This window comes from Sardina pilchardus, chromosome 18 (genome assembly GCF_963854185.1).
Source record: "Sardina pilchardus chromosome 18, fSarPil1.1, whole genome shotgun sequence".
In the NCBI taxonomy this organism is placed as follows: Eukaryota; Metazoa; Chordata; class Actinopteri; order Clupeiformes; family Clupeidae; genus Sardina; species Sardina pilchardus.
In genome coordinates, this window is record NC_085011.1 from 22,257,089 (window position 1) to 22,281,088 (window position 24,000).

At 44.2% G+C, this 24,000-nt stretch overlaps 1 protein-coding gene across 1 annotated transcript in view; it reads left to right on the forward strand.

Annotated features, from left to right (window-relative positions):
- Positions 1 to 24,000, forward strand: part of dntt (deoxynucleotidyltransferase, terminal) — a 69,523-nt gene that overhangs the window by 18,922 nt on the left and 26,601 nt on the right. The window contains exons 7-8 of the mRNA XM_062519596.1: positions 5,416 to 5,548; positions 16,087 to 16,189. Coding sequence (XP_062375580.1) covers positions 5,416 to 5,548; positions 16,087 to 16,189 — 236 coding nt within the window. The remainder of the gene's footprint in view (positions 1 to 5,415; positions 5,549 to 16,086; positions 16,190 to 24,000) is intronic.

Sequence of the window (24,000 nt, forward strand, 5' to 3'; positions counted from 1 at the left end):
ATGTTTTATGATCCAATTTTTAAGTGGGCCCTGAAAAACCCAGCGTTCAAAACATGTCTATTTTATCTCAGGCCTTTGTGAAACAGCATAGAAGTAGTGTTCCATCAAGCATGATCTAATTCACACTCACAAAGCTCATTTTAACTGAAAGTATATAGACTTTCCTGAGGAAATCCATTTAATTGACATTATAGCATAAAGATCCAGACCCTTAATGCGTAGGCTATGTGCTGTAGCATTATTGTTTTTGTACAGTTCCTCTAGTGCCTAGCGTCTTTCAAGGTGGTTGGTGAAGGCTAGGCTACTATTGGAGCCAGCATAGTGACAAGGACACACTGCTTTGTGGAGAGAATCGTTGGAGCATGTCCTCAAGCTTACCTGCACCGTCAATTTGAATCAAAATAAAACCCAACTATAAACCCTCCCACTGTTCTCTGGCCACACAGTGCAGCCATTTCCCATTAAAGATGAAAATGAAATCATGTTTTTAAAAAAGTAAAAAACGCAGTTTTTAAAAAGTAAAACATGCAGTTTTTAAAAAGTAAAAAATGCAGTTTTTAAAAAGTAAAATCATAAAAATAGTTACAGTAGTATCAAAATGGCAACACGCTGTCTGCCTTACCATAACAATCCCAGAAATGCCAGATGCATGTTTCCGCTTGGCGATGAAACACATATCAGGATGCTGGAAGTTGAATGGGGTGATGGAAGTGTGCCCCAGACAGTGAGAGCCAGACCCAGAGCAGAGCATCCCCTTACCACCCTAATCATTTCTGGTCTGAAGGCAAGATTGCACAGAGGAGGTGAGAAAAGTGGGGAATAATGGCCGCTGTGTCTGTGGAAGACACTGGTAGGGATAATGAACTGGATTAGATATATGTGTGGAACTAGGGTGACCACCTCCAGTCAGACAAAATGTGGGACAAGTAGCATGGTAAAGAGGGACAATGTGGGACAGACGTAATAACTTTAAATTTAAGATATATTGCCAGATCTAATTTACTAAGCAACATTTTTTTTTATCTACCGACATAAGACACTACCTAGGCTAAAAGACAAAACATTAATTTCGCAACATCTCATCTTTATTGGGATTATCAAAATTGTCAGGCATTATGCAGCTGAAAGAATGCACTCAGTGTGTGAATCAAATTCTTAAAATACAACACACACACAATATTTTAGACCCACCTAGCCTAAGTTCAACCAAATATAAGGCCTATAGTCTATAGTTGAGGCTTGCATAGAAAGTTGAACTATTTCAGTGCAAATAGGTAAACCAGAATCTTTTATGATTTGCATGTTTCTTTGATGTGTTTTTTATTATCTGCCAAGGAGGTTATTTTCATCGGGGCTTGTTTGTCTGTTTGTTTGTCTGTCTGTTGGTTCGCAAGATAACTCAAAAAGTTAAGGATGGGATTTTCAGGAAAGGTCTGAGATGACCCACGGAACAAACGATTAAATGGGAGTTATCCAGGAGGCGGTTGTGATTTCGCTTGGCCTAGGTCTGCGCTCTCGTGTGTGTTTTTTTTAGTTTTGTAGGACTCACTTGCACCATGTCGCTTCACATCGTATTCTTCACCATTCCCCAGAGAAAAACGCAAATGCAAAATGCCCTCTCTGCTTCGTCGTTTACAGGTCTTTGCCAAGAGTATATGTTGCGGTCCTTTCGCTAAAAATGTATCTTCTCTTTCTCGTGGCCACACTGGCCATGGCTGCTTAACCTGACCGAAGAGCGCGCTCTCCAATTTGAGATCTTTGACAACGTTGCGGAGGCGTTCGTGCACCAGGCAACTGTTTGATTGACGTACGACTCAGCCTATCGACTACCGATTTCATTGCTCTCCTTTGAACTATTGGACATAAGTTAACACTACGCCTGTGGGCGTATCTGTGTATTTATTTTCAATTGGCCAGGGTCGAACGAAAAAGCGGGACAGATGCTCAATTTGCGTGAGGCGGGACAAAGGGTAAAATTGCTGTACAGTACAACGTAAAGCGGGACAGGTGGTCACCCTATGTGGAACGGAGGATTTAGGCAACCAAATTAGGAATTCTTGCCTGTTGTGGATTTAATGGAGGACTCGAACTGCTCCAACTGAAAGGATAATTAATAATTTTCACCTATGCATTAACAAGGCCTTACTTTAATGCGCAGAGTTAAAAGGTGGAAATGGTTGTGTTTGGGTAGGCCTATAGTGTTAGTGAGAAGCTGATCATGAAAAATGGGGACCTGTTAATGGAGGACTAAATGGAGGATCTCTAATAGCCATTAACTTATTACTGAGGAGACTGTTAATGTGGTGACGTGAAACTGAAATAAGTCCGTCCATCATGGACAAGAGATAATACACGGAGTAGCTAATATGAACATGTCATTCCATTGGCGTAAAAATGGTTACAGAGGTCATCAGTGTTTTTTTGGAACATTCTTCAGGACTTCCGGTGTTACCAGATATACCGTTTCTGAGATTCTGAGTTTCTATGGGTGGAGTCGGGTGGAGTTTAGCGTGAATATTTATAAACGGAGGTTGTCGTTCGCGCGCGCCTAGAGACCCAGTCATGGAGCGTGAATCAAAGGAAACTATGTTGGCAGAGAGAAGTTAGAAGTCAGAAGACAACAGCATGCTTTAATCTGTTTTTGAATGTTGGTATGGGGTTGTGTGCTAAAACATGACCGTTTCGACGACCACTGGTGGTATATAGATTAGCCAATGCAATTTCGTGTATGTTGTGTTCTTGTGTATCCAGTCTACAGCCTATCAAATTGCCATTTACGTTCGCTTGTTTTATGTAACGTAAAATGGCAGTGGGACATCGTGGGCTACCTATCGCTGTTGTCTTTAAAGTGTCAGTAGGCTTCACCATCTGTTTTGTGTGATGTTCAAAGTGAGTTTCAAGCCTTGGTATGCATTCTGGCCTACACAAACATGCTAGCCTAGTTAAAAAGAAAGAAAGACTTGTGCTGTACAATAGGCTGTATGGTACAATAACTTCAGTAATAAAACTTGTTTTGTACAATCATGTTGTTATTGTTAGGGGAGCAGTATTCTTGAATATTCCCCTATTTTTGAATTTCCCCTTGGAGATCAATAAAATAGGCTATCTATCCATCTGTCTATCTATCTATGACCATGCACTCATATTGGTTATGTTAAGTAAAGTTAGGCCTTACTGCCTGCTGTGATGAAAACATGTTTACCAGCAGTCACCAAGACACCACTCCACTCTTTCAAGCGATAAATGAATTTCTCCATGGGCATTATTTCTCCAAATCCTTGTCTGTTCTTGTGTGTTTATTGCCAGACAGGCTGTAGTATGCTATGAATTGACATGTTTGACCTTACCAGACCAAGAACTGCTGTTCCACTATTCCCTATGAATGGCTAACTTGGCTAGACTCTGTCTTACAATGTAACATTAGAATTGTTAGTTGGGCACTGAAAAGTATAAACATCTGATAGACAGGGCACCTTATTTCTGAAAGCTGATTACCCAGACAGATTTTTTAAATATATCATTATCCTTGCACACATGACTAGGCTTTGGTATGATTAAATAGTTTTTTAAGCATATAACTTTTCATTAACGTTTATTGAGTTAATATGCCTACTAATGTTAAGCCCATGTGTCTTGAAGATACAATGTGATAATGTGCTATCTTATTTTCCCAAGTCTGCACACAAACACAATGGGCAAGGAACACGAATGGAAACATGATAACAGGCTTGTTTATTAGACTTGTGTTGGTCTAGTCACTCTAGTGGGTCAATCTGATGCCAAGTCACTGTCACCACAGAAGCACACAGGCTGGGCTACAATCAAAACGATTTAAAAAAAAAAAAAAAAAAAAAAAAAGTAGCCTAGGCTAGGACTACCATCACAGCATAGCCTACCGAGGTGTAGGCCAATATTCTACATAGTCAAGCGACGTCAGATAGCCTAGCCTACTACCCACTGATTTTGTCTGACATGACGATTTGCTTGAGTGGCTGCAACACAATCAAAAGCATAATTTCCTCGACCACGAAATGGTCATGTTTCCTTCTTAACCCATGGCAACATCCAAAAACGTGTTATAGTCTTTTAACGTCTCTGCCAACATTTTCAGTTTCCTTTGATTCACGCTTCAGTATTCCGTGTTTAGGGGCGTGCATGTGCCACAATCTCCGTTCATAAATATTCACGCTAACTCCACCCATGAAAACTCAGAATCTCAGAAACTGTATATCTGGTAACACCGGTTTGACCATGAGATAAGTCGCAAGTCAACAGAGTTCCCTGTTTGACATTACAGTATAACCTTTAAAACGCCATCACGGCGTTTTTTTTTTTTAAATAATTTACTCGGCAAGAAAACAATACTTGTTACACTACAATACAGCACTGACCGACAACATGAGCAAGCAAAAGCAAGAACCAGTGTGGCTAGCAATGATTCCAATGAAACGCCAAGCTCAACTCTACCGCCTAGTTGCCTACAAACAACCAGATGGACTGTCCTGGCCTCCTGGGACCGAGATGATGGTGATTAGGCTACTTAGGACTCACTAATAACCCATAGGTGAAATGGACTGGCTTGGACTGCTTTAAATCCGTAAGTTGCACATCTCTTACGATGCATAGCCATCTTACTGCATTTAGAAGCGAAATGTTTGGCCGTGATGTTTAGGGGAGCAAGCCGATGTAGCCTTGTAGGGCGCGCGCACTGAGGTGCAAATGGCAAGAAGCAAAAATTAAACTTGAGCGCAAAGAATTTGTAATTGAGCAAACGGGAATCAATTCTGTGCTCAACAAATGTCTTTGTGTGTTTGCTATGGTCAACATGTATGCACAACAACAGCCCCCCTTTCATTCAGTTTCACCTGTACGCGCTCTCAAACACAGCTCCACTTTGCTTGCTCTGGCTCTCTCTCTCTCTATATATGCGCTCGCTCAAATTCATCTCTGCGCTCGCTCAAAATCTGTGGACAGCGTTACATTTGTGCCACAATTGCCAACCAATCAGAAGATTCGCCCGAATTTGATTGACGGGCAACCTGACCAATCAGTAGCTCTTCAGTCGACAAGAAGCCTTTCGCGAAAATGTGAAAGTGGACATTTTAAAGTCTTCTACGGTCACTGTCTACGTATGTACTTTGAAACTGAATGAAAGGGAGGCTGTTGTTGCGCATACATGTTGACCGTAGTGAACACACAAAGACATTTGTTGAGCACAGAATTGATTCCCGTTTGCTTTTACAAGTTCTTTGTGGTCAAGTTAAATTTTTTCTCAAAATATATTTTGTGTGCTTGCTCAAAATATGTTTCTGCGCTCAATGTTGCTCCACTCTGCGCTCATAATTGAAGCACAAATGTAACGCCATACATTTGGAGCTCACAGTGGAAGGTGTTGTGACTGGCTACTGTTTGCAGGTTTCCTTTATTATGCTGATATCTCCCGAGCAGTCACCAAAGCAGAGGCGCAAGCAGTTGGGCGCATCGTCGAGGAGGCCGTTCACCAAATCTCTCCCAACGCCTCTGTTGTTCTGACAGGAGGCTTTCGCAGGTAAAAGACACAAGATGTTTCAGTAGCAATGCAAAGCTTTCAAATAGGGAGAATTAGCACTTGTTTTGTATGATTTGTCAGAAAGGAAGTTCTAGGTCTGTTTTGCATCTTTTTGTGATACACTCCTTCTGTTTGTGTGTGTGTGTGTGTGTGTGTGTGTGTGTGTGTGTGTGTGTGTGTGTCTCTGCATGTATTTATGTAAAACTGTACTGTACTTGTTGTTTTTTGTCTCCTCAAAAGAACAACATTGTAACCACACTATGCCCTCAATTTGCCCCTTGGTTCAACAAAGGCCATTGAAATAGTCTACCTGTGCCCACTGGACCATTCTTCTGCTCTCTGTGTCACTACTGCATAAGTCTCTTTATTTCAACATAAAGTAGAAGAGACCTTCAGAAACACAGACCTTTGCCAAGGCCAAGTGCTGTGACTGGCAACATTAGTGAAAGTGAAACTAAATCTGTTGAATCAGAACCACTTCAAAATATAATGGGTTTGTCCCTGGCCCATGCTACGGCTTTCTACCCAGTGCACATGAAAATTGGGCCAGCGGGTTTTGAGTACTTCTGTGCACAGACATACCAAGTGCATTGAAAACATAACCTCCCTAGTGAAGGTAATGAAAGCCTAGTCACTTGTCTGATTTTCAATAGAGGAAGGTCACACAGACCTTCATGCGATAACAGATAGCAGTGGCAAGTAACGCAAAATCTATTGATAATGACATCCAAGGACGTGGTCGTGGAGATAAAGCAAACAGGCTTTTGTGCCTATTTGCCTACTGCTGACGTTATTGTTCTCCATCGAGCTCTTTCGTATTACAATGGACTTGCTCACCTCCTTCGAGCTTTAGTTTGAGAGTGTGAGGTTCAGGAAAAGCCATTAAAAAAGTTTCACCATGCTCAACTACTGGTGCTAATCTTAAATAATTCAGTGGCAAGCTGGTCTGCCAGGAACTGTCCCCCCCCCCCCCCCCGCTCGCAGTGGGAGTGACAAACTTCTGTTGTTTATCCAGCTGACACCTCTCCCTCTGCAACTGCTGCCATCCCCCCTGTTGCCGCGGGTAACGGCGAAATATGGAAAGATGCAGATGCCAAAACTGTTTTTCAGAACTTGCACATGGCATACTCGGAAGGTGAATCTCTCCCTCCTTCCTTCTCTGTCTCCCTCCCTCTCCCTGTAGAGGAGCTCTCAAAGCTACCAAGGAGCTTGCTATAACTTGGGCGTAATGACGCAATGTAAAATAACCCAAGATACGGCTACTTACTGCTTGTCTGAGAAGTGGACTTCAAAGATGTTATTCTCTTGGCTGTTTTTCAAACTTTTTCTCCTTTCTCCTTTTGTTTGAGAGTTCCAAAGCCACAGTGAGTCATCTGTTTAGCTTTGGGTTTGTTTACGAGAATAAAGATGAGAAGTCGCATCTAGCCAATGGGATTGTTTCATGTTTTTGTATTTTTTTTCCTGTTAATGAAGTGTTTCAGTTGAAGTCCCTGAAGAGCTTTTGCAATATTCAGTTTTACTTTGGTAATCCGCTGTGAACACTTTTGTGTGTGTATGTGTGTGAGTGTGTGTGAACAGCAGGCATATTCCCGTGACCTGTATTCAGGAGAGATGTAAACAATAGAAAAAACAACAACATTTGCATATGTAAATTCCCATGAGTCTCTATGAAGACAATGGAAGTGGGTGTTTTCACCTGTGGTGAACCGATTGTCAAAAAGACCAGCCCAAACACACATGTCATGCGCTGTTATTTAGCAACTGTTTTTTTTTTTTATATATATACCAGGTGTCCTTGTTATTCCCTTAATGGGTGGGAAATCTATGACTAGAAGGTGTGCTCAGTGCAGATCTAAAGCACGGTCTGGAAATCTGAATGTGTGAGAAAAAGATTTGTGACTTGGCAGCATTCGGAAGAAAATGACCAAAATTACAGCAATGAACAGTGAAATTTGCATTTTGCATTTGAACAAGACTATTCAGGTAGAACTTGAGAGTCTATCAAGCTGTAGAGCTGTAGTCATTAGAGTGCATGAAAATGCATTCCACTGTTTTCCGATATCTTCTTCTTATTCTTCTTCTAACAGATTTTGTGCGTCTAATTCAGCTTCAACCGTTTAAAGTAGAAACTTCATTCAAACGGTGCTGCGTAGGTCTTACTTATGTCACTTCAGCTATGTATTTTTCAACTTTGTAACTTTTATACTTTTTGCACTATGAATGAAAAACTATTAAAATTTCCCCATAGACTTAACATTGCGACATCACATGACATCACATGACATTCAATGACTAGCACTGTGCAGCCTCATAGAGTGAGTGAGTCGGAGGCTAACCAGAGCCCATTTGGGCTAACTGTCATGGTTAAGGAAACGGACACTAACAGGACTGCAGGGTTCATACTGTATTGCCCCTGGCTGCAGCAATGAAATGTATAGGGCTAAAACAGCTGGGGTTGAGAAATGTTTTGAACAGACAGGGAGTCAAAAAGAGAGGTTTAGTTTAAACGACTTGTATTTTGTATGTTTTTTTTAAAGGCTTTTTTCTCACATTGTGCAAAAGTGCAAAAAAGTGCAAAACGTGCTGTACAAACGTTTCAGTCCCCTGAACTATCCACAGTGCAAATGAGAGATAGCACATAGAGCCAACCATTTAACCAGTCCAAAGCAGGTACAAGATACTGTACATACAAAGCCAATCACATGACCCAACACGTTGGTCATAGTAACCTAGCAGCAAACAGTGTGCAAGTAAGCAATCAAACACTTAATAAGGATTACAGAAAACAGAACATCTCCAATTCCTTATTCAAGCCATTTGGATACAGTGTTTTTAAATAGAAAATATACCTACATTCACATTGCAATAAACGTTTGGCTACATTTCCACCACGCCTTTTTGACAACTTTATACTTTTTAAGATATTTGCCATAAACGTCCTAAAATTTCCCCATTGAAAGTCAATGGGTTGAACGTTCATGTGTTAAAATCCAATGACATCACGATGCTTTCGCGCATCAACTTCAACCTATTCACCATCTGTCTGACTGACTGTAGCCTATCCATCTCCATACAGGCTATGTACAGTAGGCTACAAACAACTTGGACTGGTCCGAGCTTGCTTCTGCTATTATTAGTCCACATCTGGCACATCTGGCACATAAGCACAAAGTGCGGTTAGTGTTAACAAACCTAACAATTTCCGACTAAACAAATAGGCAAAATTGCGACTTTAATTAAAATAACGAAGACCACGACGAGAGACCTAGATAGTTCAGCTGTAAATAAGCTAACTTCACTGAATCAATGTCAACCCCCGGTGTTGATCCCCGTCTTTTGGCAGTCACGATTAGGCTTAACATTTAAATGTTTACCACCGTGCATAGAGTGCATAGCCTATTGTGAAACTCATATAGCCTACTGCTTCATCTAAAGTTAGGCTACAGCCAGGATAAATATTGTGATACTCCAGACACTTTGTCACACTTGAGGGAAACTTCCCGTGCTTTATTTATCAACCAAGTATCTTATATCACAACCGAGTTGATGTTTTAGCCACAACTCACGCTTTTAACAGAGCATTAACAGACCTACTCCTTCACTCTCGGACCTGCGTAGACACGCACACACACGCACCTAAAACTCCACCCCCAGTTCCCCTAAAAGGGACACAACAGGCATCAGAACACATCACACACAATCAGATTGCAGGATTCCAACAGCCAATCAGATTGCAGGATTCTGGGAGCCAATCAGATTGCAGGATTCTGGGAGCCAATCAGATTGCAGGATTCCAACAGCCAATCAAATTGCAGGATTCCAACAGCCAATCAGATTGCAGGATTCTGGGAGCCAATCAGATGCAACAGCCAATCAGATTGCAGGATTCTGGGAGCCCAATCAATTTAAAACATTAAAACAATCTACCTATCAACATCAATTAGACTGTCAGTCTATCAACATTCATTAAATTGTCCTTCTATCAACAACTTCTAAGCTATACATATTCAACTTTTAAATGTCTACCTTTACACTTTCAACTTTCATTAAACTATGCAGCCACCATGTTTACCCAAACAACACCTTAGTAACCATATCTACATTATCTGTTTTAACTATGCAATTATGCATTTTCATGCACTGTAATTCCTTGGAATTGCTTTTCTAGTTTTAGTAAGAATCTCAAAGGAGAAGATGGAGACTGGAGCCAGTCACAGCTCTGACTTGGATACCTCTGTGCTTTGTTTCGTTCGAGCTTTTGCTCAACCCTGACCAGTCATCCAACCCTTTGAATTGAAGCCAAACAGTTCAGTCCTGGTTGCATCAGACCGGATAGTCTTGTTTCTCACAGTCTAAGATCCCTTTAGGGGCCTTTTCCTGCAAACTATATGTGTTACTTTTTGTTTCATTCGCAGAGTCGAGGCTGCTGTCTAGCCACTCTGTCATAAAGACAAGCGGTGGTAATGACTGTCTTTCTGCAAGTTTCTTCCAGCCGCAGATAAATTCTCTCAGTAGCTCTGCCAGAGTGACCATCAGGTTTCTGGTCACCTGTCGTATCACCTATCAAGTTCCTTCTCTGATTGCTGGACAGTCAGCCATACGAAGAGTTCTGGTTGTTCCAGACTTCTTACAGTTTATGGAGTGATGAAAATCAGGGAGTTCTTCAAGACTATGTGGGTCATTAAGTCCCTTACAAATGCTAAAACACTCAGCAATCAGAAATCAATTCAATACAGTATGCTTGCCTCTCTTCATGTTCTTATATGAATCTGTGAATTAAATGTTATAGGAACCAGAGGAATATATTTTTATGTTAATCATGGTTAAATGAACTAGTTACAGTATGTGAATGTGTAGAAATACTGTAGATTCAAATATTATAATTTGACCATCCAGAAATACTTTGAATGTAAATCCACTGACAGATAGAAAATCTTCTCTCTTTTAAAGGACATTTTGGTGTATTCACTTGCATTTGAGTGCCCCATAATGATATATGGGAGACCCGCACTGTCTCTGAACTGAGCTTTCACTGGCCTGATGAGGTTTTTTTTCCTGACTTCAGGGGCATTCATCCTCAAAGCCTCCCCTTCATGTCAATGCAGTCTGGTCACTCATGAAGATGTCTTCCCGGCTTTCACTGTCTGACTCAGAGAAAAAAATGATCTCCCCCTAACCTTTAACGAAGTTTCAAAGCTACTTGCAAATATTCAGATGGCGCTCAGCTTTGGCAGTGAACCCAATCCCCACAAAGCCAAACATTTTTTTTCAAAACACCCTTCAAAGGCAGTAAGGGGGGGGGGGGGGAGAAGGGGGTAGAAAGTTTCTGGAAATAAGCCTCCATGTTCTTGTAAAACGCTCTGTGCCACAGCACTTCTTTGCTGGAAAAGCGTGTCGAGGATTTGTTGACGCTGCTGACATTAGCCTTATTGAAGGGACAGCTGTGCAGGGTGGGTGACAAGGCTTTGAGATGCTTAGGAGGAGGATTAAAAATAGATAGAAAGCACAACTGTCGGCGCCACATCAGAGTGTGAAAAGACGGCGCGGCATCACTGGAACAACGTTTCTCTCCCAGTTGCTTTGGGATTATCATGGGATTCCCAATTCCTCTGGTACTTTTCCTCCTCATACTGTATCAACTTGTCTTTAGTTTTTACATAGAGTCTAGGGTGAGGTGCAATGTGTTTCATAATCATCCTTATATGGTGTTGCTAGAACACTGATCAATTTCACATCCATAAATGTTCATTAGACTAAACTTTTACCTAGACTAAAAACCTTTGCAGTGGACACTGCACTCATAAAACTGACAAAACTGCAATCCAACTGACAAGACTGCAGGTTACCAAAAACTCCAGAGAGTTTTATTCTGCCTCTGAGTATAATTTCTTTCCCTTTCATCTTGCACTTTCTGCTCTGTCTCTCAGTTTGTTCACACTGCTCCTGTGCTCTTGATTATGCGTAATTAAGCATACAATAGCCATTTGCATCCAACCCCAAACACAGAAACTCAATTCTCTGTCAAGTCTGAAGAGAACATTTTGTTTTGACCGCTGTTTGTTTAATTTATTCATCAATGTCTCTAGTGAAGGATTTGCCTCAGCCACCACAGTATGGGGTATTCAAGCAACAACAAAAAAAAAAACAAGAAATAAAGAGTTGTCTGTTGACATTAGAAGATATCTTTTGAAGTGACAGATGAGCCATTTGTGACTATTTGAGTAGAAGCTGGCCATGAAATAAATATTCCGTCTCTGAGACTCTTGGATCCCGTCTTCACGTGTTTTTAGTAATGGAAGGCCATTAAAATACGCACACACACACTCTCTCTCTCTCACACACACACACATAAAGAGAGCAATGCAGCAGAATCTCTCATTTTACGGCCATAATATCTGGCGATGAGAGCCCACATACTTAAAGGTGTTTGTGCAGAGCTTTGCACACAGGAATATTTCCAAAGCACTGCATTATTCATCTGTTGTTTTTGCCCTGTCATCTCCTTGTGTATATTTTATTTGCGCTCATACGTACCTCAAAAAAACGTTTAATAATTTAGGCCCCTCATGCACGCAACAGGGGCTACAGCGCTCCCTGCTTCAGGGTAACGAGGCCCAGCAGGTAGTGGTTGCCACATAGCTGTCTTTTTAGGTTCAGGGAATGATGCCTTTTTGCCCTCTCCCCAGCCATACCCCCCCCCCCCCCCCCCTCCCCAACACACACACACACACACACACACACACACACACACACACACATGCACCTGCCTGGAGGCATCGTTTGAAAAGTCCATCAATCTGCGTCTCGGAGGAGATGTAGCAGACATCTAGAAGAAGTGGCAGTAGGGGGGTGTGACAGGGCTGCTTAATGCTGAATGATCACACAAAGTTGTCAAGCTTTACCATTAGAAATAAAAACATCACCTTTCCGCAAAAGGAAGACATACAGCACAGTTGCCTTCCCCATCTGAGCGATCCCCCTCTCTCACCCTCCCTCCCTCCCTCCCTCCCCTTATTTGCTGACTGGGGTTGATTTAGGGAAGGGAATATGCGATGCGCCAAGCGACTAAAAGCCCGGTGCCAGCACTACCTGGTGCAAAGCTGCCACGCTCGCTTTAATAAAGCCCTCACTTCAAATTAACTCACGGGGCGCATGTTTGAATAACAAGCCCCCTTCTCCTTTCAAGTTGACTGCACGTAAACCCCTATTTATGCAGATGACACATTTATTAATTTAGAACGTGCATTCTCTCGCCACCATTCCTCCTATTAAGGACAAACACATTGGGTTTGTGTACTTGACGCTTTTTTTTTCTGCCAGCACAGCAAATTGAGCCCTGGAGACGGTCTCCTTGTGCCTCGCAATCTCACGACGGGGGTCAACTCCAGTCTCATTGCCTGTGCTAATTAGAAACCTGTCCAAAAACAAACGCGGTGGGCCAACGCGGTAGATGGAAGCGCGTGTGTCCCGGCTGCGGCACACACACCCTCTGCCTCTGTCCACCGAGGAGGACGCTGTACGGTCCAGCTGTCTGTCTGTGGGGCAAGGTGAATTCTGAACTGAAATCTATTCACAGGAGCACTGAACTGTACCGTGCACTAATTAACACTCATGTGCAGCCAGAGAAATAAAAAAGCCATTTTTAACGTTACCCAGTGTGTTAAAAGAGAAAAGGCCGGAGGGGATGAGCGCAGTGCAGAGGTATCTGTCCCGCGAGAGTCTGTGTTTTAAGGGGCCCAATCATGTTCACGCTTTAATTACAAGGACATCTGCCATGGTCCACGAATAGGAACATCAAATACCTGCTGCTGTTGCTGTAGGCCCCCACTACGAATGACTCTTCTATTGTCTTCTCTTTTTTATCTTTTCGCTGCTGCTCTTCGGTTGAAGTTCTGCCGAAGTTTGATGATATTGTTCATGCTCGTCCAAGCTTCACAGCCTTGTTTGGGCTTGTCTCTGCGCTGCGCCCGCCAACCGCCGCTTTAGTTTTCAAGCAGCCGACAGAACTGTGACAGCTTTGATTCAGCCTCTGCTCAAACGGAAGAGCTGACAAATATGAGGCGTCTGGTTCTCCATTGTGCCTTTCAAAATGCTTTTAGATAAATGGCTCACTCGTGTAAATATGACGCAAGGGTTATTTTGGTACAACTGAAAGTTCTTGGTTTATGTATGAAGTTGGTGGCGGCATGGCCAAGTTTTACAATTCAACAAGCCTATTGCAATTACAAACCATTGTAACAAAATGATGTATGTTTTGCCATGGCATTGTCTTTTAATTAGTAAAAACCAGTAACACTCTGTGACTGTGAAAAGTTAATCTAAAATCCATCCTAACTTGTGTGAACTCATCTGACCTGAATAGGCACACCCTTATACAACCAATGCTGTTATAGCCAACTTTTGACTGACTTTCTGTCCTCAGTATGCTAAGCGCTAGAGCTAGTCTGCCGCACTACATTGTAATGGCCATGATCACACTTTTCCCCTCGTCTGAATTATTCATGCTGTGACCTCCACTGACCAGGGGGCTAGACAGGCAGTGGCTCTCCTCTTCCTCTCTCGCTCGTTCTCTTTCTCTCTCTCTCTCTCTCTCTCTCTTGCTCTGTCACTCTCTTTTCCTTGTTTAATGCCCTGTCACGTTCACTGTTGCACTGCAGTGGCAGCGCTGGTTGAGATCAAACGCACCTCTGCGCTTCACCCTGAGTCGTTGCAATACTGGAGCCATTTGTTCTCTCTTTTGCTGTGCTCTTAACCGTGAGATGGGGAGGCTCTGCACCCATTCACTCTTCCGCCCCTGGACTCCCATCAAAGGCCTGCCGATCAGCCCAATAAAAACAACGCAAGCATTTCTTTCTTTTTTTTTTCAGCAGGGGGTTGGTTAGCTTAGCCACACAGAGCCCCCACCTAGAGTCCAGGTCGTGGAGGCAGTGGCGGCTAGCTAGCCTTCCTTCAGGACCGGCGGGATCAAAAACGTGTGACAGTTTAGCCCTTAATCCTGGCTGAGCAGCCTGGGTGCATTCTCATTGTATTGAGGCATTTCTCTCGCCCTTTCATGTCTAATGCTGTGGCTGGACCCTATTGTGCCATCCGAGCTTCTGAAACTCTTATGGGTTCCCATGATTTTTAAACACTGTTTTTTCTTCCCTTCTTTTTTTTCTGTCCATATCTTTTTTTTCTTTTTTTCTTTTTTTCGTCTGGAGTCAGAGTTCTGATGAGAATGTGGCTCAGTGCCTGTGGTGAGTGCATCGCCACGGTTTTGCGAGAGGCCAGCGAGGCCAACGCGAGAAAAACGTCTGAAAGGAAATCACTGAGCCTTTAGGGGAGACACTGATTGATTAACATCCTCCCCGAGCTTTTAGGGTTTCAGGCAGTTCGGTTCGGCCTCTCACTCAGATATCTGCTTCACTAACTCCATACGCTCGCTCTGCATATCAAAGGCAGAGGAGTATATTTGCTCCCTTTGTTGTTTGTGCACACATTGCGCAATGTCTCTGTCTCACACTCATTCACTGTGTGTGTGTGTGTGTGTGTGGTGAGATGGGTTGGTGTCTGGGGTTTGGTGTGTGTTTGTGCGCATGCATGCGTGTGGTAAGGTGGGTGGGTAGTGGGCGTCTGGGCTTTGGTGTGCGTGTGTGTGTGTGTGTGTGTGTGTGTGTGTGCGTGTGTGTGCGTGCTTTTTTTATATCCTCTTAGTGGAGCCAGTGACACACAAGACTGTATGCGAGTTATGGAATATTTAGATCCGGGAGGAGTGCTCCCTGTAATAGGGAAATAAGAGATGACTTCTGAGAGGTACTACAATATAAATGAAAGCAGTCAAACGGGAGGGAGGCAGTGGATGCTGACAGCAGCAGCACAGAGCTCATATTCTGCATGCAAATCCAACGCCAGCTAGTTAGGATAAATGCCCAAGTTTAAATGATGTTCAGTGAAGCAACAACTGAGCATTACATGCCCTCCATACAAAGCGATCCCATAGTTCCCTACTTGTGGGTTGTTCTTTTTTTCCCATTACTTTATTCATCGCTAAATATTAGGAACAATGCATCAGTAAGAGAAGCAAAATGTTTTTTTTATGCCTCTTATCAAGGCCTTTTCCACAATAAGGAGACTCACTGGACGCCTGACTTTGGATGAGCAAATCTAGTGTTTGTTCTCGCGTTTGCTCTTCTGCAGTGGAGTCTCTGGCATTTTTATTACCATAATCCCAGCCTAGGCGCTCGCGATCTCGTAAAAGCTCGAGACGACTTCGGAAGAGCTCAGACTGGTGGACCTAATGACACATGACAAATTGGCTGTTGGAACAATGGGGAGGGAGGGAAAAAAATCCATCCGCCCGCCGTTATACCCGCACGCGCCACTTCCCTGGCATCATCCCTATGCCCAGACACGAGCCTTCTCTCTTGATTAACCCAACAAGTGTGACTAAGTACCATCCATCGTTTTGGGGGCCTGTATATACGCTGATGTGAGGTTAGCTCTAGTGCATGCAGGGTTTGTGAGTGACAGTCTGGTTTGTGCGCTCGTCTTGTCTGCAGGGGGAAGGAGGTTGGCCATGACGTGGACTACATACTGACCGCACCTGAGGTCGGAAGCGAAGAGGCGCTGTTGCTCCGGGTGATCGACAGGCTCAACTACCAAGTAAGTGTGCTGCCTGAATGCGGAGCGCGTATTGAAGTCCTTTTATTGGAATGAGAAGCAAACAAAACAGTATACACTTCAAACCTCATATGATGGAGCAGGTACAGGGCATAGTACACTACACTCGTATGCATAGAGTGTGTTCCATTTCAATAATTGGTACACAGCAGTTGCTCTACACTCAAGGTCTCTTTGCAGTAGTATGGGTGCTTGTGAATGTATTACCATCGCATTATTCAAAGGTTGTGGCTGTGCCTCGTGTCCCACATGCATTCAAGGATGCATAGGATCTGCACTGGATCATCCGTCCCCCACACGTACACTCTTATCGCCGGAGCATGTGCGATGGGATAATGAGCACTAGAGTGCCATGGCCCTGCTGCACACTACACGTCATGTAAAAAAATATACCCACCATGCGCCCAGGGGACACACAGCCTAGCTGCTCGCGCCCCTTATAATGCACCACATATGGAGGGGGCATATGGAGGGGACCATTAGAGGGTAACACCTATGGATACACCGTCAGTGATATTATAGAGTTTGTGTCGCATCTGGCAATGCAATGTCAGACTGTCTTATTTGTCTAAGTTTCAACAGACCAAAGATTCGCCCCGAAACGAGCCGAGCTGAGCCGCGACGTTCTAAAACCTAGCAACTGCGACTAAACATGTTGAATGCTTAGAGGCGGCTTGCGACGGCTTGCAACTCCGTGCAACTTCTGATTCACACCGCTGCAACTCGGTCTCGTCGCGTCAGGAATCTTTGGTGTGATTTGGGCTTTAGAGTTTGTGTCGCATCTGGCAATGCAGTGTCAGACTGTCTTACGGATACAACACTGGAGAAAGCCTGAGTCTGGCTGTCATTGGGAATTGTATCTCCAACTCAGAATGGAGAAATGCAGCGGTTGTCTCTTAGCAGGCATGAATGAAGGGGGAAGATGAACCTGTGCAGGCCTTTGCCCCACCCTCCCATCTCATCCACTCTCTCTGGGAATAAAATGTGTTTCTTTTTTAAAATATTGATTGCTGGGGTCTTGAGGGTACTGTCTTATGGAGATGAAAGCAGATCAACAGCCAAGGCTCAAGTGCCTGGAATAATAATAAGTAACGGGTGGCAGAAGGATATGCTCCCATTCTATCAGTTGGATGGGATCAGTGTGTTTATGAAGTTACTGTACTACTGTAACTGTTTGTGTTTTACTGTATGCTTGTGTGTTGCAAGTGTTTGTGTTTTTGTGCTGGTGTACATATTTGAATTAGCATATGTTATGCATGTATGTGCTAGCGTGTGCAGTGTATGTGTATGTGGATTGCTGTGCATTTTTGTATGCCGGAGTGGACGGTTGGTGTGTGTGTGTGTGTAGGTGTGTGAGTGTGCATAAGTTGGGGAGCAAGGCGCTGTTCTTGCTCTTAATAGAAAAACACTTACACTGTCATTATTCTTTAAATAGGTCAGAACATCAAACGCTTGTGATAAACAGGCTCTTGGAGCCTTGAGTGCTTTTCTCGACTCTAAGAACAAAAGCAGAGGGGAAAACATGCTTTGTTGACCCCTTCAGGAATGGCAGGGCTCCTCTCTCCTCAATAAGCATGTGTCAGCTCTAATAACTTCTAACTCCTATAGAAATGTAATGTGAACATAACAAAATGTCGGTTCAGCATTAAACACAGGAGCCAAAGTCCATGATGTGCCTGCTGTTTCGTGTCAGTCTTTTCTATTTTTATCAGCTAAATGCTTTTCTTATTTTCTGCTTGTCAGTCGGTACGTCGGTCTAAAGGTCTTCCAGCTTTCTATTCACACTACCTGCAACTTTCCGTCTGTTGTTCGCGATCTGTCTTCCTGTCTTAACTCTGCTCAGGCTCCTTTGTGGGCCTGTTCTGGAGCTGAGGGAGTCAGTAGATGATTGAACGGTCAACTTCAAAGGTGCGCTCTTAGAATGAGAAAAATAGAGAAAAATAGAAACGTTGTAGTATTCTTGAGGGCTGCCACTAGATTTGCACCCCCCCAAAAAAGCGAAAAGGTTTTCATAGATTTTCCACAAATAAGAGTTTGTTGATGCAGGTTTCCTCAACACTGAAATTGGTTCCTCTGGACAGAGCACTGAATTTAGCCAAAAGCAATTCTCTGGTGGAAGTTGAGCTCGGTATTAAGAGGTACAAATTCAAGGGTGGAGAGCTGGGGATTGAGGAGGTGGAGAAAAGAAAATTACTCGAGTTTTCAGGTTGAGAGATGGAAAGAGTCATACTCGACATACTCGACAGACTCAGGCAACCGAGGCTAAGGACAGAAGTTTTGAGAGGACCAAAGGTTTTTCAGATAAGTCGCCAGATGTGTGGAGAAAGGTGTACAAAGCAGAGCAGCCTTCCGCACCTTGTGTGTCTATACCACTGCAGCATGTCCTGGTAAATGAGCTATGATATGGAAAGATGTTGTGGTAAGAAGAAGCCTCCATGGGCAGGTGACTATCCTCTAGGGGTCCGATCTGGCCCGCTGGCTGTGTAGTGTATCGGGACCTCTGCTGCATACTGCTCACGATCCACTGCAAGCTCATAAAAAAATAGCTGGTGTCAGGGTGAAGTCCACTGTTCACAGATGGTGGTGGTGTAAGAGAGGGAGCCATTAACATATTATGCTTGAACAGGTCACGGTATAATTCTAAAAGACAAAGAAAAAGTGCAGCACAGGAAATATTTTTGAAAAAAAAAAAAAAGTGTTTCTCCTGCTGGATCATTTTGCATAGCAGTGTCTCGTTAATAGTAGGCAGATACCCCCCCCAGGGGAACGCGATCGCAAAAGAGAAGGGCTGGTTGAGGGGGCTGTGGGGTTACTGGTTGCCACCAGCCCTCACCCAGGAGGTCGATGCAGGGTGCAGGGAGAAATAATGAGTAGGAGGCATTTGATGAAATGCTTGGGCCAGATTCTTAACTGCCAGCGCCTCACTCTCACTCGTTCTCCCTCTTCTTCTTCATTCTCCCTCCCTCCTCCGCTACTCTCGCCCTCCCCGCAACTCGCTCTTCATCTCCAGCGCTGCTGTCATTGCAGTTTTAAAAATACACCCAGGACCCATTATCCCTCCTCCCCTCGCTTCTCCCCCGGCTCCACATCCACCGGCGCCGCTGATTAGCACGTTCGCTAGCGCTAACTAGCGCGTTAACTAACACAGCTAAAAGCATCCGCACCTGAGACTCAGCTCAGCGCACGAGTCGGCATAAGTGCAGGTGGGGTTGCTGGAGGGTGACGTGAAGACGCGCCAGCTGTGCTGCTGCCACCCTGCGGGGGGTCCCAGGAGGTAAGAGCAGACACATGCGTGTGAAGCCCTTGATTAAGTGCAGGAAGCGGAGGTCGCCACTAAAGCGAGTAACCTTGTCATCCACCGTTTCACCCCCACCCTTTCCACCACCCTCCACGGGGGGGGGGGGGGGCTGTTGGAGGAGGGTGTAAAGTTGTGGGTGTGTGTGTGTGTGGGTGTGTGTGTGTGTGTGTGGGTAGGTGGGGGTGATAGTACAGTGACATCAAGCTTTAATATCACCCACAACTTTCCTCATCTCACTCCACCTGCTCTTCCCCCACCCCCTGTCTTTTTGGAGGGCCTGCGGGATGGTAAAAATACATCCATCTGAAAACGTCCTTGTAAAAATGGGCTTCATCATTTTGCCACCCCCCCCCCCCCCCCCCACCCCCCCTTTCTCCCCAGCGGTTATGAAAGCATAACTTGGGTGCAGAGACAAGGTCAGCCAGCAGCTTACACGCAAGACAGATGAGATGCAGCGCGGGCTTGCCAGTGGCATGATTCACGACACAGATACGTCCTGAGACTCGATGGCAGATTAGAGGATGGGGCCACGACTGCTGTCTGAGGAAATGGTGTGTGGTCATTTGATTTGATAAAACAGCGACTCAATAGACCGCAGCATCGGGATGGGGTTATGATGGCATCAGAAAAGCTGCAGGGCAGGTTTCATGAACAATGAGTTGTGTGTGTGTGTGTGTGTGTGTTTGTGTGCGCGCATGTGTGTGGTATCCTGTGTGTTTCTTTGTAGGTTTGTGTCATAGACTGAATGAGAGCAGTGTGGATGTATTTTGTATAGAGGTGATTATTTGTTTGGTTATTCTTACTCTACAATGTGATCTCACATGTTCAGTAACATCAAATGGAAATGGAAAGGTGATAGAAAGAGCATTTCTTTCTGTAAGCATAGAATAGCTTGTGGCCTTCAAGAGCATATCCATAAACAAACCCTCTCTCTCACTCTCTCTCTCACACACACACACACACAAACACACACATAGACAGACAGAAAGACACACACACACACACACGGCAAACCCTATAACGATCTCGCATGCTGCGGTAATTTCAGCAATCAGTCTCACCAGTTGGCTCAAAGCTGCGAATCAGAGTCAAACACGCTTCAAACGTGTTCTGCTAACACGCGTTAATCTGGGGGACTTGAAGGCAGAGCTTGAAGTTGGCGTGCGCGAGTCATGGAGAGGGTGACATTAGATCAGAGCGTCTCGTGTCGCGCACTCCCAATTGCGTCCGCTTCCCGATGTCCTCCGGGGGTCGAGCCACACTGGTGTGTCATCTGTTCGCCGGACAACTTGAAAAGATTAACTGGAAATGGACGAAATGAATTCGAAATTGCTGACCTTTCAGTTAGCATTTGCAAAGTTCTTTCTTTTTTTTTCTCTCTTTCTTGTTTTCTCTTTCTTGTTTTTATTCTTTATTTCCCTCTCTGTAGTCATTTGTTTTTGTTTCTTGCTTTGGTGTTGCCTTTGTATGACATATCGTTGAATGTATCACTAATTCTGTGTCCTATTATGTCCGTTTGAATTTGGATACAGACATGTGAGGCCAAATGATTGGAAAAGTCAACCAACATTACAAAGAACATCATTTGATATTATTGAGCTCACTACGATGAATGTATTCACCATTACGTAGGAAAAGAGAAAGAATAGATGAGCTGTACACTATACAATCTACAAAGCTTTTTGTCTACGAATGGACATTCTAGAGTTGTAACGTTTTTACCCACAATTTACACTGAATATGTGCACTGCAGTCTTACAGATACGCCCTCAGATGTTTCAAAGCTATTCTGTAGCTGGATGAAATGGGTATGCTAATTAAGAAGATTCATTATCACTGTTCGTCCCTTCCATTCACCTCCATACGTCACCCATGTTCATCCACAAATGGACCGTACATGACTTTGAGCTTCTCATTGGTTCAAGGCTGAGCCTGCCAGAAATATTTTAGGGGGAAATTCTCCAGTCTGACAAGGGCTACCCAATGAGCTGCATTCAGAAACTGTATTTCAGGAACAGCAAGCCGACGAAACTTGCATACTGTAGCTTTAAGTAAAGATTTTTGAATTTAAACATCATTCATTATCTTAGATGTCAGACTGCAGAGTGGAGTCTGTAAATTGATAAGATCATTAGTCATCGGTAATAGCGTGTTAGAGCAGGAGGACTGACGGTTTACCACTAAGCCGTTCCCGCGCACGGAGATCGGCGGCGACTGCTGCCGCTGCTGCTGCTGCAGTGGGCCCTGTGTGACTGATGAGTCTTGTCGTGCGCTGATGGGGAGGCGAAATGTTCCTTGTAATTGCACGCGAGGAGCGCACCTCCGCCTGATCCCGCCGAGACAGGGGCCGGGGGAATTCCGTCAGAGACGATGTGAATATCGGCACTAACGCGAGTTAATTACAACGCGGGGTCGTGGCATAAGAGTTAGTTGAAGTGTGTGGGTGGGTGTGTGTGTTCGCGTGTGTGTATGTGTCATAATCCCATGTGCTTCACCGCTTACAACAATCTACAAGAATGTATGCGTCTCACCTTGCATGTTCAAACTCTGTAATAGTGGAAATAATGTGTTTTTAAATCTTGCTGCAAAAAGGCCAGATGTTGTTGTTGTTGATGAGGACAGCAGAGAAGTAACCATTATTGAAGTAGGCTGTGCATTTGACTACAGTCTAGAGGATGCCTACCTCACCAAGCTTTTAAAGTATCAGCCACTCAGAGACATTGTTGTACAGCTTGGGTACAAATGTAAGCTGTTGGTGTGTATATTTGGAAGCTTAGGTAATGTCCACAGACTAGTAGTCAGGGGTTTGCAGATTGCTGGTCTCTCTAAGCCAAGAGCAAAGGCTCTAGCAAAATTCTGCTCAATTTCTGTGATAATTGGCAGTCGCCACATATGGAGAAGGCGTTGTTTTATGTACCCATGAACTGAGACCAGAGACATAGGCTACTGGGTTTGCAATGCTGGTGTCTAAAATTGTTTGTGTTCAATGAAATTCATTGTAAAATGTGAACACAAATAAAGGTATTAAAATGTGTGTGCATGTGTGTGTGGGAGGGTTGGAGGGGATATGGGGAGAGAAGAGGGAGGAGGAGGTAGGTGGGTAGGAATCAAGGTGAACAAGGTAAAGAGTTTCTAATCAGGTAGTTCAGATATGAAATTCAATATCTCAATCCCCTCGCTATCCTTTAGTATTTACAGCAGAGGATGACATAAAGCTGCTCTGGGGCCAGTATTTTAAAGAATATATGTATGTGTCCTTGTACAGCGGGGGCAGGTCCTCGAGTCCAGGATCAGGGACTCCAAACACATGTGGCTGCCAAGAGAATATTCATTATATCTGGCCATTGGTAGACTGCTAAGCCCAAGAGAAAGGGGCTATATATTTTCCCTTAAAGCCAACAACATTAATCTATATTCACCAGAATGGATTCCTAAACAGTTAACGGGCTGGGCTGTAAATGCGAGAGACTGTTGGATTCGGTCCCCACTCGGTATACAAGATCTTTCCACAGCCGCCGCAGGGATGATAAAGGATTATTACTCAAAGGAAACTCTTCTATTATGCCCCCCTTGTTATAGACTTTGTTTTTGTACTACTTTCACATTTATTTGATTCTTTTTTTGTGTGTGTGTGTGACTTGTTGTTGTTATTACTGTCATGGTTACTGCTTGGGCAACACAAATATATGCTGCAGTGCCTCCTGAGAGAGCAGGAGAGGGAGGCGGAGGAGGAGAGCAAGCAAGTGCACACCAGAACAGATGAGAGAGAAGCCGTGAAGCTGAGGAAGGTTTTAAGTGATTGGTTGACTCAGACGGTGTGTTCGACAATTGCACATGGTGGTCATTAGGGGTGAGAGCCATCAGTCTGTCTGCAATTACCCTCTTTTAGGTTGGGCTGTAGCAGATTTAAGGCCTGCAAGAGGGACATGGTGGATCAACAATTATTGCCCGTTCAGAATTAAACTGACAATTTGTAATGTTAATCGCCTTAGCTCTCGCTCTCTCTCTCCCCAGACCAGGCCTGCGGAATAATCAGGCTGGGACCAGCCCACAGGAAATCAATTTGGAGCCTCCTCCCTGTTCCCTGGACGCCACTGGCTGTCTCCTCTCTTTGTCTCTCTCAGCAACTCTCTCAGCATCGACTGCTCACTTTTGCTGTCTCAACTCACGCGCTCCCATATACACACAAACTCAAACATGAAATTTTGCTCTTTGTACATTGTGCTCTTCGCTTTTACTGAAATTGGTAGTGGTGCAATTGACAAGCGTGAACACACATACACACACGCACACACTCACACGCACACACACACACACACTCACTCACACACACACACTCACACGCACACGCACACGCACACGCACACGCACACGCACACACACACACACACACACACACACACACACACACACACACACACACACACTCTCACTCGCACACGCACACGCACACGCACACGCACACGCACACGCACACACACACACACACACACAC